Source organism: Coptis chinensis, chromosome 4 (assembly GCF_015680905.1).
Source record: "Coptis chinensis isolate HL-2020 chromosome 4, ASM1568090v1, whole genome shotgun sequence".
Classification (NCBI taxonomy): Eukaryota; Viridiplantae; Streptophyta; class Magnoliopsida; order Ranunculales; family Ranunculaceae; genus Coptis; species Coptis chinensis.
The window spans coordinates 36,071,067-36,085,703 of record NC_141459.1 but is presented as its reverse complement, the minus strand read 5'-3'; the positions used below and the strand labels follow the sequence as shown (position 1 = coordinate 36,085,703).

The following is a 14,637-nucleotide window of genomic DNA, read 5'->3' as shown; positions in this document are numbered from 1 at the left end:
TAATATCCGACGGGTATCAGTGTTACATCGTATCAAAAAAATAATTCTGACGAGTATCAATGTTATATCATGTCCAACACAAGTATGGTGGCCAATGAGGGGTGGGTTTTTTTTTTTTTTTTTTAAGTTACCAAATATTCTCGAAATATTAACCGAAAAAAAGACAGAGTTTCACTTTTATTTTCAGCATTTTGTACATTATTTTGAGCCCGGACGAACTTAGCACTTCCACAATTCTTAGCAATTCTTAATTTGTTGAATACATTTTATGGGATTACAAGTTTCGGATTTGAACAATTTTTTGTGACAATGTTTAAAATAGTTAGGAATTAAGCTAATCTAAAATATATAAATGCCCTAAAGATTTTGAGTTTGTTGTGTGTGTGCTTTTTTAACATGTCCCTAGAACCCCTCCTAAAAAAAGCTGTCTAGCCTGTTTTGGTGCTGCCTAGTGTAACGAATCACTACTAAAAAAAGGGCGTTTTATGACAATTTTTAGCTGTCATGAAATACATATCATGACACTTTCTGATTAAAAATCTAGCCGTCATTATTGAGGGTGTCATAAAAAGTCAACAAAAACCGTCATTAAATTTATGACGGTTCATAGAAAGATGTCTTAGAAGGTCCTCCCATTATGACATAGATTAGTCTTTAAAATGTCATAGTAGGTAAGTTTTATTATGACACCTCATATATAACCGTCATTAATTATAGTTAGAACCATCAAGAAATTAACAATATTTTCTAACAGTTCACGTCAGAACCATCATGAAATGCCAATTGACTAATGTGGAACCGTCATGAAATGCCCATTGACTACTGTTGAACTGTCATGAAATGCCCATTGACTATTGTAGAACCGTCATGAAATGCCTATCAACTACTACAAAACCGTCATTTTATGGAAGAAAAATACGTCAACAAATAGTTTACACTGTGACAATTCTTCTACAACCGTCATCTATTTTTTTTTTATTATTTTTTTAATTTATAATATATATATTTATATTATATTTTTCCTGTAAAAAATACTGCATAATAACCTGTAATTCAATTCCTAATCTGTAAACTTATTTCGCCAATAAAACAGCTATAAAATTCTCAAAAATAAAATTAAAACATCCACAATAACTTCAACCCATATATTTTCAAACCATTCGGAAACACTTATTCCTTACATCAATTTATCATTTATCCAACATCAATGAAAAATGCTAGATACATTTATTTGATAGCACATTCAACCAAACTAAAAGTCATTCTAATAAACTCCATCATCAACAAATTAAATATTATCCATCGATCGATCGAACGTTGTCAAACCTAAGAAACAAATAAAGTAAAGAAACATTATTAGTAAATTTGCCACTGACCAAAGCAGACTATTTTATATAAGCATGACGATAACAATGCGATGGGACCTAGTTCTCACAACGGAAGAAAAAATAAATGAAAATACCTACAATGCAAATGGGATGTGATTCAAGATATACACTACTACATTTAAAGTCATCCCATACCTCAAAAAGTAGCAAACAAAATAAAAACAAAATACTATTATTGCAATACATACTCATACCTTTGGCTTGGCGAGATAAATCGTTTGATAAAGTCAATAAACTCCATACGAATTTCAATAAGCTCAGCATTGGTATAGGTGATAGTGTTGGCCAGCTCCATTAGCTACACGAGTACGTCAAGTCAACAAAGAATTTAATATAAATGATATACGTTTACAAGAAAAAATTACATAGATATTTTAGAATATATTAACAAGAAAGACTTGCTAACCTTTGTCTTAATTGATTGACTAGGATCCATCAGAAAATGTCTCATGAACCGCAAGACATAATATCCACACTCGTATCCTCCTGGTTGAATTAGGCACTACACCAAAACATAAACAAATTGTCAAAACACATTCAATACACAACTGCGGAAAACCTTCTCAATTCAATTGCCGATTTTTGAGCCTATCTCACGTTTTCAAGCCCTCTTATGGTCTTTGTACCAGTGTGGTGATACTGTTGGTTTCTTGTTGTACAAAACTTGGTAAGGCGACCGGAAACCAAGCTTTGCCTGCCCGATCTTCCCGGCCAATAAGTGGGTGTTTGCTTTTGATTGATTGTCGATTGGGAGATCTTAGATCGGGACGCTAGCTCCTTTGGGTCTCCATTTCTCGTGCAATGGCAATTGGTCGAACATCTTCAAGTTTCATCTTTTGGAAGTCAAGACGAGTAAATCTTTTCACATTCAAGTATTGTATATTTACCTTGACATAGTCCCACTGGTTCCACTCTTTTCCTTCACTTAATGTTAATGTCTTCATCCCACTAAAAAACAAACTTTACAATTAAGTTACAAGTTGTTTGCATATATGACATACAAAATAAAAATAAGATTAATCAACTCACGTGTTCACCATGCATCTTAGTTTTATATCAGGGACACCTCCAGTTGAATCAAGAAAATATACTTTTTTTGCACTTACGTCAATAATTACCAAACCCCAATGTATCCTATACAACCATATATAGGAGTTAAGAAAGTACAATAAATAAAAATAAAATGAGAATGCATATATGTTAAATAACATGACCAACAAGCATACCCCGAATTGTACGGAAGAAAAATAATTTGGTCTCCTTGTCTTGCCATTAATCTATTTGAGACCAGATGATTCATATCTTTTTTGTCTGCATACAAGTTGAAATCGCCAGGATAACAGAATCCAAACCTCTGTCGAGAACTTTCGTATTTCTCATACAAATATCTAAAAGAAAAGTATACTACCATTAGTACGACATGTACGCATAAATTAAACAACTCATCTCTTAAAAATAAAATCCAAGATTCCACTCACCGGATATATACTACAATGCAATTGCCATTCAACATTTGCTTATGACAAATATCCATTATTTCATCTTTTGAAATATAAAACTACATTTCACGCTCAAAAATCCTCATGTCCATTTCACTTATATGATTTCCCTTCATTATATTGCCGACCAAAACCACAAATTCTTCAAATATAATTTCGTCATGCTCATCACATTGAGCCTCATTTTTCTATAAAAATAAATAAATAAACAATGAATAATGAATACAAATAGGTGCTAATTTATATAAATATTGATAGAAAAATATAATAGAATACGTTTTACCTTATTATCAAGTATGACAAAGTCACGAGGCCAAGCCACATGGTACCCGACTGCACCACCTACCCTGGTAATGTCATCATCAGGAATTGGTCTTGGTAGAAGAGCAATCGTTGAAATTGCACGTATTATTTGTACACGCACATAGCCTTCACCCATTCTATCATTATGGATCTTGTCATCCGGTCCAAATCCCTCAATTATACAAGCATCAGCAACAACATTGCTTTTGGACCCCAAAGCAAGTTTACACTTTAAAACAACCACAAACATTAAAATAATTATAAATTAAAAATTCTAGTGAGTACCATGATTAATGATTTTAGAAATTAGAGATTTTACCTTCTCATTTCCTGATTTAGGTTTAGAGATTGGCATAACACTTTTGGCTTTATTAGCACCATTATCATTGCCTTTTGATCTGGCTTTAGCGCCATTATCATTGTCTTTTGATCCCACAGCCTAACAAACATTATAAGGACAATTTTAATAGATATTTGTAAACTATATATAACTATCACTTTTAGTTAATATCAAAATGACAAGTACCTGCTTGTTTCCTAACATAGGTTTTGAGATAGCCAAATTGTCAAATACCACAAAGTCACTTGGCCAAGCCACGTGGTAGCCAACTGCACCTCCTACGGTGGTAATATCATCATCCGGAATCGGTCTTGGCAGAAGAGAATTTGCCAAAATTGCACGTATGATTTGTACACGTACATAGCCTTCCCCCATTTTAACATTATAGATATTGTCATCCGGTCCGAACCCCTCAATTAGACTAGCATCCGCAACAATATTGTTTTGGACCCCAAAGCCCTTTTACACTTTTGAAACAACAAAACAATTGAGTATAACATTATTGGTAGCACTACACCATAACACTGAATTTGCAACATATAGTAAAATTGATTGCTAACACTTATTCATCCGTTATAATGTTTGTCACACAAGTTTTATGTTAGAAATATTACCAACCGTTACCTATTCTGTAGGCAAATACTTGATTTATTTCCTAACATATACCCAATATTATGTGACGGATAATAAAGTGTGACGTATTGAAAAAAAAAAAAAAAAAATTGGAAACAAAAGAAAATGGGTGAAAACGGGGGATGTTTTTCATTCTTGCGCTCATCTCTCGCAACCCTCAATAACACCATGACTCTTGTACTTTCACTATTATTGCATAGGAACTAGGACGGATAAGAGTACGATAAGCTAAGATATTGTCATTTTTTTTCCATCTTTTAAAGCTACTGTATTTTGATAATGACACACCATCATGCTTGTTTCCTATCTATAATTAAGTTAAAAATTCCTTGAAGATAAATTATATTTTGAAAATTTTCATCTCCATGTTTTACTAACCCCCGTTTTTTTTGTACCTATCCCTTAACTTTCCTGTAAAGTGTCTATATAAGTATTTAGAATATTGTGCTACTAACTATTTGTAAGTATGTTTCAGCGGCATATATTTGCAAATCCACCTACATCCTAGTGTTAGTAGCGTAGGAGTGTACGTTACTCCCATGCTGCCTGTGAATATTGTGTATTTTAATTTGTTCTATTAATATTAACTAATATCTTTCTAAGCCACAAATAAAGCCTTTGGCACGTGAGCTCTATTGATACTTTTGTGAACTGCTCAAGTAGGTTTCGTGGCTAATTTGATGAATATTCTAGTGTATACTTTTAAGTTTCTTAAGACAGCGTGTACAAGTTGATCCTAGTACACGCTGTGGTTTCAGCAGTCATGCACACTAACCATATCACATCATGTGCACTCTCTCTCTCTCTAATTATAGAAACTCCGGATGGGAACAATAGTACACTATTCATCACTTGGGTAAAACCCTATGTAAGAGTATCCGGGCTATACTAACGGTTCCAACCTCAGATAAACTCATTTATGTCAGGTTGACATACGAAAAAAAGTTGTGTCAGACCAATGAAAAGCGTAAATGTTTACAAGGCTCACACTCCATACTCCTAACAACAGAATAGATATTGGCATATCACTTTTGAGTTTATCACCGTTGTAAAAACATTTACCTTCCTATGCCTCTCTAACTCATTAGTAAAAAAAAAAACTATTACCTTCTTGCTGCCCGACTTATGTTGAAAGACTGCCACTTTGCTATTAAGTTTAGCAACACTACTGTTCTTCAAGCCCACATCCTAAGAGACATAACAATGAATTTAAAATCAACAATCTTTTTAAGTAACATTTAAAGATTGCACGTTAAATAACATATACCGCTCATTTCCTAATTTTTGTTTAGAGACTGCCTCATCGCTTTTAGATTTAGCACCACTAATTGCCTACACACATATTGAACAAGTTAATTCAAAACTGAAAAAATATTTACATTGAGTAGCCATTTATTTAAAGTAATACCTTTCTCGACTTCTTTCTCGAATTCACACCCAATGCTCTCTCAAGACATTTATTAATTGTCTTGTTGTTAGTGCAAGAAGATAATACATCATCATTTGGACTTTCCATTCGCTTTTTACTATTATTCTTGGAACCATTGGAGGCAACTTTCTCTATGTGTTGCGAGCTAATCACTCCTTGTAAGGTCTCCAACTCTCTCACTTTTTCTTTTAATGCCTGGTTTTCTTCTTCTTTCTTACGGATCGTGGACTCCATCTCTGCTCTATGTGCTTTTGATCCCCGTTTAGGGAGATTAAAGTAAGTAGTTGGAGTGACATATTTCCCTCCTGCTCTAACCCTGCCACAATGTTCTGGAGTCCCCAATGCCTTCATAAGAACATCATCGCTTCCTTGGGTTACTAACTTACCTTCAGCCTCTTCCTTTTTTAGTTGTTCCTGCGAAAACATTCTCTCTTCTTAAGCAAGGTAGATCATACATTTACTGAGAAAGAAAATATCAACCCATCATTCTCAATGTGTGTTTTCTTAGTGAGTGTAGCTAACTGGTGGACTGGCCATGCCTAATTGGGATGGTTGACGGCTTGTCATGGGCTGACTGGTGGACTGCCAATGCTTTCTGGACCTGTTAAGTATTGCGGGTGGACATGAATGGTATGGACATGGTCTATTGAAGCTTGATATTGATTTGTAAAGGACTGAACAGGGTCCGACATGGGCTGGAAGACTAAACAAGGTCTGACATTGACCGGAACAGCCCTGTAAGTCTTGAACATATTCTGACATGGGCTGGAAGACTAAACAAGGCCTGACATGGGCTGGAACAGGCCTGTGGGGTGCTGAACATAGCCTAGATTAGTTCGATCAAGAACACTGCCTCCGCAAAGCACTGGGACCAATACCTAGTTTTTACCCATAACCCGCTCTCGCAAAGCATTGGAACCAAGATCGGGCTCGGCATAGTTGCAGTACGAGTTTCCCGGTAGGCAGATTCAATCGCTGATGAGAGGCCATCCCCTCCCCCAATGGCTACAGAACTCTTCTTCCTAGCACCTACCAGGGGGTAGCGACAGTTTATTAAAAACACAGGACTCTGCCAGTGGGAGTGTGGATCTCCGGGCTTTGGAAACACGCAAAAGAAAATTCTATATAATGGATAGGCTTAATTTTTCATTTATATAAACATCGTTCCTCTTCCATTGGTACCAGTTAAGGAGAGGCACACAGTGACTCCACCGACAGGAGCAACAGTGGCGGCATGGGCGGGAAGACTGAACAAGGTCTGACATGAACTAGAACATTAGTACTTTACTCTATTACCCGTGCTAGCATAGCTCAAAACTTACAATTTTTTCTACCACCTTCCTTATATCATCGTTAAAGTATTCGCCACTCTTGCTCTGCCGAGCTAAAAGCCACAAACCAGCTCTATCATCCTCATCAAACGATTCTCCCAACTCTTCTTGCTATAATGAGATATACAAAAAAAAAAATCAATTTAGTTATGAAGTATTTGATATGGTTTACTATATACATTATGATTTTAAAAAGTTGTACAAGTCCTCACCATCTTATATATCAAGCCAGCATATCCAAGCCTGCTAACTCGGTGATTATACTTACCATTTGCCCTTCGTGCAGATTGTAACTTACTCTTCTCCTAATAGATAAAAAAAAGTTATTAATTTAAATAGAACAATATACCTATTTAAATGTCTCACACATACCTGGAACTCTTCTGTTAATCTCGATTTCACAAATGCATCCGGTCCAAACTTTTTAATTAGCTTATACTTTTTGTGTGTGGTTTTGAGAGTGCCTCGGGATCATCTTTAAATGGCATAATATATTTGATAGTCAGCATATTCTTGAAGGTCCTCCATCTAACTCCAAACGATTTCAAAACTGACTTCCTATACTTGATATCTATATCGAATCTTATCTGGGTCACGAATAAATAAACCGAATCCAAGTTATAAGCAAGATAAGAAACAACAGGAAAATAAAAATTCAAAATTCAAAATTCAAAATAAATTACCAGTATGCCAGCCCCATAATAGTTTTAAAAGTTCCGTGGTGCTTTTCGGCCCACTTTTGAAAAGCACTTAGGGGAATCAGACTCCTCGCAAGAGCACCTTCCCAACCAGAAATCTTATTACAAACTTTTTGACTTATAGGCCTACCTTTCCTATCAAAGTGAACTCTTATGATGATACCATCCCAATCAACAGAAAGACAATACATTACAGTTGCGCCTCTCCTTTCTACCCTAGTACTTATAGGTGTTTTGTCTTCAGAATGGACAGCCTCATCCTCAGAATGAACAACCTCATCTTCAGAATGGACAACCTCATCCTCAAAATGAACAACCTCTTCCGGATCCATGGCTAGGCTAAGCTGAAAAATATAAGCACAGGACATTAATTAGTATTATATGAGATGAACAGGAATATGCGTAGAAGGAAAAACAAATATATATATATATATAAACACCTAGTAATAGCAAATGCACACCAAGCAAATTGTATTTCTTGTAAATAAGTTTCGGAATCAAAAAGAGAACACTAGTGGTGTCATAACCTAATAATATTATATTGCCAAGTGTTTATGTTTTGTTGTATAACTGGAGCCATCAAATGCTACTATTCAAATTTCAGGTTGTTTCTCTCCTTATGATGAATGCAAGGTTTCTGACAAGCTAAGCGCTCAAATCTTCTCAAGGCCCCGGCGTTTTGTCATGGGCGTTGTCACTATGATCGATTGACTCGCAACATACCAAAGAAGCTCATCGATGCCAACCTCTATTCCAAAGACTATTGACTCTGTAAACCACAACATTAAGCCAACTAACTACCCCCGGCCACCTGGACCTACCATATCCGCTAAATACATGTCCGTCATGAAGTGCATGGTGACTGAAGAGAAGGTCACCGTTCTCGACAAAAACCACTACAATGCCCGGCCGAGAAAGAGGAAATGCTTAATGTCTTTGTGTGAACGCGGTCGATGCCCTAGAATAAGAACTCATGGCAACCAAACAGGTAATTTTATAGACTCATGGTTTTTGAATTTGATATACTAACACCTGCTCTACTCTTCTTGATTGCTAGAACTCATTGTATGTATTTGGCCTAAGGTAACAGCTACTAGCTAGTGGCACATTCAAGGAAAAACGTCAGAATGCTTTTTATTGCACTGATTATTCTTGTTTTTCGCAGGCTCTGGAGGATGCCCTTGTCCGTGAGAAGGAACTTGAAGCCTATGTAGATAAAAAGAAGAAGAAGAAGAACAAGTTGAAGAAACTTTTGGTATGTATGAGAGCAAGTTCAATGCTTAGTGATTGTGTAACATGTCATCTCACTTAACGGTTTTTCCCCTTACACTTCCCTTTTTTTTCTCAGAATAGAATCATTTCATTTGGTGAAGGGCTAGGTGACATGGTTGGATTCTCAGAATAGCGAGGTCTAAATTCAGGAAACTTTGTGACTTGAGTGATTTCAGCTCTTGAGAGCCATGCAAATCATCACCAGAAACACACTTCATTCAAGGAAAACCTTATGTAAATGTTTTGGTAAAACACACTTGTTTGTCATTCTTTTCAACTTGCCATTTTTGAGCGTATGGCCATTATATATCCCTCAGTATTTTTTTGTGCAAATTCTTTTCAACGTAATACCTCAGTATCAAAGTAGCTAACAAACAAAGGATCCCAAGTACCATAATACTATAGTTCTTTGAGGATCGTGCCTTTGGTTACACTCCCCTAATTGTATTGGTCAATAACAAGACTGCTAGTTCAAGTGAAATAGTAGCTACTACACTTCATGATAACTGCAGAGCTGTTCTTGTTGGGGAGAAGACTTTCAGTAAGGGTTTAATTCAATCTATATTCGAACTTAATGATGGATCGGGTGTGTTAGTCACTGTTGGGAAGTATGTAACGCCAAATCATATGGACATCAATGGAAATGGAATAGAACCAGATTATCGGCCAGATCCCCGATGGGGACGGTTGCAAAACATTTATTGCAGTGCCATACCCGAAGGAATGGATCATCACAGGTTTCTGACTAGTTTCCAGTGAGATAATGGTTTGAGGATTATGAGAACTTTTGGTGGTTCCGCCCTCCGCGAATGGCTATCTCCCCATTATTTTCCCTCGAAGGGGACCAAGATGTAGTGATGGGATTGAACTTGGTCGGCCATCGATTCTTCCTACTCATGTTGCAATAAGTGCCCATCATCCATTTTAGGGCAAAGAAGCAACAAAAATACCGATTTTAAGAAAGAAAGAAACATTTATCGACTAATAACCGATGCAAAGAAAACCGCAAAAGGGAACGTGTAGACAAGATATGAAGATAGGCTATGTTGACTAATTGGCTTGGGTTTGAAAATCTATAACAAGCTTTTTTTTACTTGGTCATCGTCTATCATTAGGCTTGGAATTCTACAAGATAGAAGATGTTATAAGTGATTGACGATTCTCGCTAATTATCTCTCTAGAATGAATTGTAATACAACAAATATTTGTATTTCAAGTATAATGTGCTTTAAAAAAAATTTGTTTGAATAATACCGCATAGATGAAGTCTACTCATGAAATAAGTAAAGCTTCAAATGGAAAAACAGAAAAAAAGTGACTAATAGAAATAACTAAATACAAGATTCATCGAAGGCTTAAAAAATCTTGATCAATTGACAACTTATAGAGAATCTTACAATAAAAAATCGCGAGAAACAAAAAAAAGAAAAAAAAAAACAAAATGACTAGGTTTTAGATGATTCATTCTCAACCCATATTCCCTCACGTCTTCACGTGTGTAAACTAACCGAGATTCATCAATCAAATCAAAAGAATCAGCACTTGGAAATACTTCGAATGAACCTTGTCTCCTATGTCCCCATCAAACACGGCATTACCAATATCACCAACATTATAACATCTTTTAGGAGCTGCCAGAGCAAACTGACCACTTAGGATCAAGTTGGTCAGGAACAAAAAAGACTTGCTTGGCTTGAGAAGCTAAGATAAACGAATCAGATTTATGACCAACTCTACCAAGATCAACTAATGTGAAACCCAAATCATCTTTCTTGATACCATTCCTACTATCAACCCAATCACACCTGAACACTGGAACGTGAAAATTAAAATAATCAAGCAACCATATTTCAACAATAACTCCATAAAAGGACATATCGAAAAAAAGGTCGGTTTCTTATCCTTCGCACTTGCAACTTGCATTGCTGCGGCGACCAAGCTCACACCACTGTTTTGAGTGACACGTGTAGCATCCCGAATTTTTGTGGAAAACCGATAACCATTGATGATATAGGTCTCATAATTTAATACATGCATCCGAGGCCCTTGAGATATCCACATTAAGGTATCCGAGACTTTGTTATTGGTGATGCGTCGCTCTTGTGAAACCTGTGTTCTTATAAGAGTTAGTAATGATTAAATGGAGTTTACAGAAGAAATGGTACTTTAGAATTGCTTAATTGTACCCTTTCTTTAAGCCAATCACTAAAGGTACGATTGTGTTCTTCTTGTAACCATGTTGGTTTCTTTGACTGACGGGGGTGGATTTTCTTCAGGCAGTCCGTGTGCTCCCTATTTAGTTACCGAAAGCAATCTCACATTTAGCTATAGGAATTCTAAACCAATGGAAGAATGGAAGTAAACTATCAACATATTTTACCCTATGTAAGGCTCAACAACTCCTGTGTTGTGCAACACATAAAGACGCGCTTGCTCCAAGGTAGTACTATCAACTTCAGCAGCAGAACCCCCTACAGGGGTAACTCCCTCCACCAACATATCATCAGGAGTGATTTTACAATTGGGAGGAACACCAATTGCATCCAAGTCAAATAAGAATTCACTGCAAAACTCAATTGCTTCCTCTGCAATATAATTTTCAGCAATGCAACCTTCTGGACGATTGCGGTTTCGTACATAACCCTTCAGCACCACCATGTACCTAAGACATGTCAATGGGAAAATGGTAACGATAATGCTTACTATGTCATACCTAACCAAGGATAAAGGAAAGCTCAATAAGTTGGTTTACCTCTCAAATGGGTACATCCATCAGAAGAAAACTGGACCACAAAGCTTCACCTCTCTAACAAGATGAATCGTGAGATGAACCATGATATCAAAGAATGACGGGGGAAAGTATTTTTCCAGCATACATACGGTGACAACAACATCCCTTTGAATTTGACTCAACTGCTGCACATCTATTACTTTTGCACAAAGTGCACTGAAGAAGAAACACAACCTGACAATTGCATATCTCACACGCTTTGGCAAGACATATCGTATTGCCACAGGAAGCAACTGTTGCATCAAAACGTGGCAATCGTGCGACTTCAGCCCTTGCAATTTTAGATCATCCATTGAAACACGAGGCTTGAAATTAGAAGAGTATCCTTCGGGGACTTTCAGCTCATGCAATGTTAGGCAAACTCTTCTTTTTTCATCCCTAGATAATGTAAAACAAGCTCGAGGTAGGAAAGTTTTACTTTTACCTATCTTTGGTGCCAACTCCGCCCTTCCCATCTCCTCAAGATCAAGACGACCGTTAATAGTATCCTTTGTTTTGAAAGGAATGTTAAGCAATGTACTAATAATGTTGTCACAAACATTCTTCTCAATATGCATGACATCCAAGCTGTGTCTAACAGGCAAATACTCCCAATAGTCCAGTTTAAAAAATATTGAAGACTTTTTCCAACATTTCAAAATATCATCGACTCCATTATCAACCCTTGCTGATGTGGTTGACGTCTTTGCCTTTTTCTCTGCACCCTGTCGCTTCCTTTTACCCATTGACTTCTTCAATTTTCGTTACCTAACTTCTTTCCGCCCTTTTGGTTTTGCTAAATTCTTCACAGTTACATTCTTAACTTTTTTCCCCCAAGAAATATTAAGCAGTTTAACCTTTTCTTTTACTTTCTCACCGGTTAATGGTTCTGGTTGTGATCGAAACTCTTGTTTACCGTTAAACATCTTCTGCTTTCTGTAAGGGTGGTTCTTTGGGAGGAATCTTCTAGTGGACATGTATACAATCTTCTTAGAATGCTTCAGTCTGAGTGAAGGTGTATTCTCACCGCATATTGGACAAGCATAATATCCTTTAACGCAACAGCCAGATAGGTTACCAAGCGTGGGAAAATCATTTATTGTCCACATTAGCACAACTCTCAATGTAAAGGATTCATGTCGGTAAGCATCGACCCCAGTATTCCATAAAAATTTTAAGTCGTCAATCAAGGGCCTCAAGTACACATCAATATCATTCCCTAGTTGTCGTGGACCTGATATCAACAATGTAAGCATCATAAACTTTCTCTTCACACACAACCATGGTGGAAGGTTGTAAGTGATCAACATAACTAGCCAACAACTATACCTACTACTCATAGAACCGTGTGGATTGACACCATCTGTGGAGAGTGCAAGACGCAGATTTCGTGAATCTGCTGCAAACTCTGGCCACATGCAATCTACAGTCTTCCATGCTGGGGAATCTGCTGGGTGACGCAATTTGTCATCAACTTCTCTTGCATCAGCATGCCATGTCAAATCCTTAGCTGTTTGCACAGACTGAGACATCTTTTTGAACCTTGGGATGGGTGGAAAATACCACAAAACTTTTGCAGGCACACCTTTACTTGTCTCGGTCATATTTTTATTCTCCTTATATCTTGATGCTCCACAAGTAGGACACACAGTAAGATCCTTATACTCGTCACCTCTGTACAGGATGCAGTCGTTAAGACATGCATGTATCTTTTCATACTTCATTCCATAAACGGACAATGTCTTCTTGACCTTATTCAGTGAGGACGGTAGTAAATGACCGTCCGGAAGCACCTCTCCAAACAATTTCAGTAACTCTGAAAAAGTCTTGTCTGACGACCCACCTTTGGCTTTTAGATTGAATAGTTTAACCACCATTGATAACTTGGTAAACTTTGTACACCCTTCATATAATAGTTTCTCAGCATCTTGGAGCAATTGTTCAAACTTTACAGGATCACCGGTGAATTGGTCACGCCCAAAGATCTAGCAAGTTTTTTGTACTTGTCGTGATCTTCTGGAGTTTCCATATTGTGATAATCTTGATGGTCTTCATTTCCATCGACACTAGAAGGGGCTGCATTATGACTTTGCTCCCCGTGATATATCCAGCTAGTATAGTGTTGGTCGATACCAGATTCAAAAAGGTGGTTTCTAACCTCCTTTTGAGTAAACTCACAAAGATTCACACAGTGTTTGCATGGACATCTTATGAGAATGGTCTTGCTCTCTGTTGGATTTGCAAACAGAAGAAAATTCTTAACCCCTACAATATATTCATCTGTTAGCCTATCCTTGGACATCCACAATTTGTCCATTTCGAATCGAGTATGACACAAAAATCCTGAAAACACCCAAATTTTGCACTTTTTTCGTTAAGAAAAAAAACATAAAAATAATCGCTTCAAGATCATTAAATCTATTAGTGATTTTATTCTTCTCTATTACTATGTATTCTCATAGGCACCATAAAAGTGTTCTAATTTTTGTATCACTACTACTTTCCAGTAGGCAACTGAACACAAATAAGCTCATGAGTCATACCCTGACTTTTACCCAAAAGGTGTGTGGCTTAGTCAACTGTTTCAAGAGGGTATGACTCAGTCTAAAGTTTCAGAAGGCCATGCCTCTCATCTTTGGAAGAAGCTTGTTTTGGGGGGTTTTAATGACGAAAGTCCTTTGTGAGAAAATTGCCTCTCCTCAACATCTTAGAAGGTACATTCAGTGAGCCTTTACTTGAGTCGAGCTTCAACCCGTTTGAAAATGTTAGTCTGATCAGCTTCAGGAAAACTCAAATCAATGGAATATTTTTTCTGATCAGTTTTTCACTTTTCGTGAAGTTAGCATCATTAAAAAAACAAGGTATCAATTATGGATGAAAAGCCCAATGAATAAGAAAAGGATTAGCCGTTCTATCTGTTGTAATGTTGTTAGTGCACTTGTTTCATATGCATGTTTGCTTGCATTGGTTGGCT

At 36.8% G+C, this 14,637-nt stretch overlaps 1 protein-coding gene and 1 long non-coding RNA gene across 2 annotated transcripts; both read right to left on the bottom strand.

Moving 5' to 3' along the window:
* Positions 1-1,143: 1,143 nt before the first annotated feature.
* On the bottom strand, positions 1,144-1,930 carry LOC147503352 (uncharacterized). The gene is made up of 3 exons (XR_015220456.1): positions 1,795-1,930; positions 1,583-1,686; positions 1,144-1,326 (listed from the first exon to the last, which is right to left on the bottom strand). It is a non-coding gene; the product is annotated as an uncharacterized LOC147503352 (long non-coding RNA).
* Positions 1,931-2,158: 228 nt separating this feature from the next.
* Positions 2,159-3,910, bottom strand: LOC147503351 (uncharacterized). Its single transcript, XM_086604801.1, has 6 exons — positions 3,717-3,910; positions 3,510-3,629; positions 3,171-3,419; positions 2,951-3,075; positions 2,418-2,522; positions 2,159-2,336 (listed from the first exon to the last, which is right to left on the bottom strand). Exons 1-6 carry the CDS (start codon positions 3,903-3,905, stop codon positions 2,159-2,161), a joined length of 966 nt encoding a protein of 321 aa, XP_086460927.1. The 5' UTR covers positions 3,906-3,910.
* Positions 3,911-14,637: the final 10,727 nt, after the last annotated feature.

Excerpts from the sequence above, each read along its gene's own strand:
- LOC147503351 (XM_086604801.1), bottom strand. The coding sequence starts at position 3,905 with ATGGGGGAAGGCTATGTACGTGTACAAATCATACGTGCAATTTTGGCA. Across the intron at positions 3,420-3,509 it reads CTAAATCAGGAAATGAGAAG|TGTAAACTTGCTTTGGGGTC; the intron begins GTAAAATCTCTA and ends GTTGTTTTAAAG. Across the intron at positions 2,337-2,417 it reads CTAAGATGCATGGTGAACAC|TGGGATGAAGACATTAACAT; the intron begins GTGAGTTGATTA and ends TTTGTTTTTTAG.